The sequence below is a fragment of the Propithecus coquereli genome, unplaced genomic scaffold (genome assembly GCF_000956105.1).
Source record: "Propithecus coquereli isolate 6110/MARCELLA unplaced genomic scaffold, Pcoq_1.0 Scaffold186, whole genome shotgun sequence".
Lineage (NCBI taxonomy): Eukaryota > Metazoa > Chordata > Mammalia > Primates > Indriidae > Propithecus > Propithecus coquereli.
In genome coordinates, this window is record NW_012143412.1 from 3,834,101 (window position 1) to 3,837,198 (window position 3,098).

The window sequence follows — 3,098 nt, forward strand, 5'->3', positions numbered from 1 at the left end:
AGTTCACACAACTCTACAGAAAAAGATGAAAAATCCCCCTCACTTTGAGATATTAATGGTTTAGTTCAACACTGCCCAACAGAACTTGCTGTGATGATGGAATTGTTGAATAATCAGAGCTTTCCAACATGTAAGCCGTATGTGATGACTGAACACTTGATTTAATCACATTAAAGTCTAAGAAGCATTGATTTAGATCACTGAGAAACCCTAAGATCACTGACACTCTCATTAGACAAATATAATCTGACAGTTATCAACAGCCGCATAACAAACTCATTCCACTTTTTAACTTACTATGCTACACATGATATTGTCAAAGTCCTCAGATCTATGCCTTTAGTAGTTATTAATATGATGACATGTTACTATGTTCTAGTTTGCACCACAATGATCAAGTTGTCAGGTAGTTGGTAATGGCTAGAATTTTAGTACTTAAATAGTGTGGCTACGATTATCTTTGTACAAATAACCTTTCTTCTTTTACATTATTTTCCTGAGAGTTACTCCTTTGGGAGTATTGCCACAAAGAACAGAACAATTTTCCTGAGAACTTGTATCTCATTTTGATCTACTGCTCTCCAGAAAACACAACAGCAACCTGGGTGTGTATCTATTTCCCCAGAAGCACTTTAACATTGAGTTTTGTCACTTGGCTGCTTCAATAGGTATGAAATAGACTTATACTTTCATTCATTCACACTTCTTTTATTAGCAAGACTGAAAATATTCCCAAATGTTGGCTTGATGCTTACATTTCCTCTTAGACATACTATTTGTTCATATCCTTTACGTGTTTATCTAGTAGAGAATGAGTACTAACCTACAGATTTGTAATTGTTCTTTATATTTTTTTTTTTTTTTGAGACAGAGTCTCACTCTGTTGCCCTGTCTAGAGTGAGTGCCGTGGCGTTAGCCTAGCTCACAGCAACCTCAAACTCCTGGGCTCAAGTGATCCTACTGCCTCAGCCTCCCGAGAGCTGGGACTACAGGCATGTGCCACCATGCCCGGCTAATTTTTTCTATATAGTTTTAGTTGTCCGATTAATTTCTTTCTATTTTTAGTAGAGACGGGGTCTCGCTCTTGCTCAGGCTGGTCTCGAACTCCTGAGCTCAAACGATCCGCCCGCCTCGGCCTCCCAGAGTGCTAGGATTACAGGCGTGAGCCACCGTGCCTGGTCTATTTTACTACTTTTGTATCATTTTTTACCATTCATTTAAGAAATAATTTCTTAAGGAAATGGCACTGAGGACTATAAATTAAATTGTATATAGTTTTGCATTAATGCTAAATTTTCTGTATTAATTTAATTATGGTTATGTAAGAGATGGCCTTGTTCTGAGGAGATACATGCTGATATATTCAGGTGGGAAATGTCATGATGTCTGCATACATCAAAAGCTTTAAGCACAAACCTGTCACATGTGTGCATGTATATAAATATAGAAAAAAGAGATAAAGCAATTGAAACAAAATGTTAGCAGCTAGTGAATCTAAAAAATTTTCATGTTTCTTTCCCTCAAAAAAATAAGCGTTATCAATTAGCTGTTAGAAAAATGATAAACATTTTTTTTTAATCTGGGAGGAAATAGTGCTAAGCATGAAGATGGAATTGTAAAGTGACATATATGCTATGATTATGATAACGTAAAAATGGTCTATGCTTATGGGCAAGGTTTGGAAGGGAAAATGAGGACAGTTCTATGTGATAAGGTAGAGCAATTATAGGTAAAGTTTTTCTTTCCTTGTGATTTCTGTTTATTTGAAAGTTCATACAATTAAAAAGGAAAAAGCATTTACCTCTCGACCCAGAGGGGTTCTTCCGCATGTGCTTGCTGTTGCAGATGTCCTGGATGCTTTGGACCACGTCTGCGCTCAGCCCGTGTTCCCTCATGATGGCCAGCACCCTTCTGTCCATCAGGTTGTGGGACTTGAGACAGTTGAGGTAACTACAATTCCCTCGGGTGAAGTGTTCACAGATGTGGAGTCTGTCACACCCAGGCTGCTGGCTACAAATCTGCCTCCGACCCTCTCCCTTATAACTTTTGCATATCTGCAGGAGGGAGAAACGATAGCCAAAGACAAAACACTTTTTATACCCGCCAAACATTCATTAAGGCAAGCTCGGGTGCACAAAAATTTCTGAAGCAAGCAGAGATACACCAAAGGAAAAAAAAAATACACATATATCCCACAGTCTCTGATGAGTTGTACTCAATTGGAGATTTATTTGAGGCAGAAGAGGCCTGCAGACTGACTAAAAGATACTGAAGAATTTGATAACTCTTGGAAGAATCAAAATAAGATGGCTGTCTACGAACAGGACCCAAAGTGAGCCCTATATTATAAAGGAACCCAAAAAAGGAAGGTTCATCTTTGGATATCAACTCACTTAGCAATTACAAGAACATGTGGGTCCGACCTACAACTGTTTGGGAATCCAGAATTCAGACTCTGCTAGGCAGAATGTGACGTTTCTCAAAAGATCGACGAAAGAAGATGATTTTTATATTTCTATCTAAATAGATATATCTACGTATCTAGCTCTACATATATGTAGTTCCTAGTGAAAAGAGGGCAGAAGGAATACTGTCGCTGAGGTCAGGCCATATGAGGCAGGACTGGAAGATGCAGGTTTTACAGTCTGAGGGCCTGGAAGCTGCTGTGTGACCTCAGGGGACCCACTTACCTACTCCCTGCCTCTTTTTCCTTTGCTGTAACAGGAGGAAGATATTTGCTCTGTCTACCTAAACAAAGTTGTTCAGCAGACTAAATAACAAAATACATGAATGTGTTGTGCAAAATATAAAGTGTGATGCAAATATCTGAACCATGAAATGAGGAAATCAATATAATTAGTAAGAAACCTGAATTTCAGATTTTAAAGATTAAAACATTTATAAGCTGTTTCAACAGATTCTGAGAAAACGAGATCAACATGGTTCACGGCAATTTGTCTAGATGGCGAAGCTATGGATTCAGACTCCAGTAACAATGAGTTAGCTACATAGACAACTTCTAAAACCCGATTCAAATAGATACTGGTAATTGCTATAAAGTCTATTGTTCAGATTCTAGACCAGCACCATCCGTGGCA

General features: G+C 38.3%; 1 protein-coding gene across 1 annotated transcript in view; it reads right to left on the reverse strand.

Annotated features, from left to right (window-relative positions):
* ZC3HAV1 (zinc finger CCCH-type, antiviral 1) overlaps window positions 1–3,098 on the reverse strand; it is a 91,343-nt gene that overhangs the window by 43,693 nt on the left and 44,552 nt on the right. The window contains exons 2-3 of the mRNA XM_012642757.1: window positions 2,197–2,314; window positions 1,802–2,054 (exon numbers count right to left, since the gene is read on the reverse strand). Coding sequence (XP_012498211.1) covers window positions 1,802–2,054; window positions 2,197–2,314 — 371 coding nt within the window. The remainder of the gene's footprint in view (window positions 1–1,801; window positions 2,055–2,196; window positions 2,315–3,098) is intronic.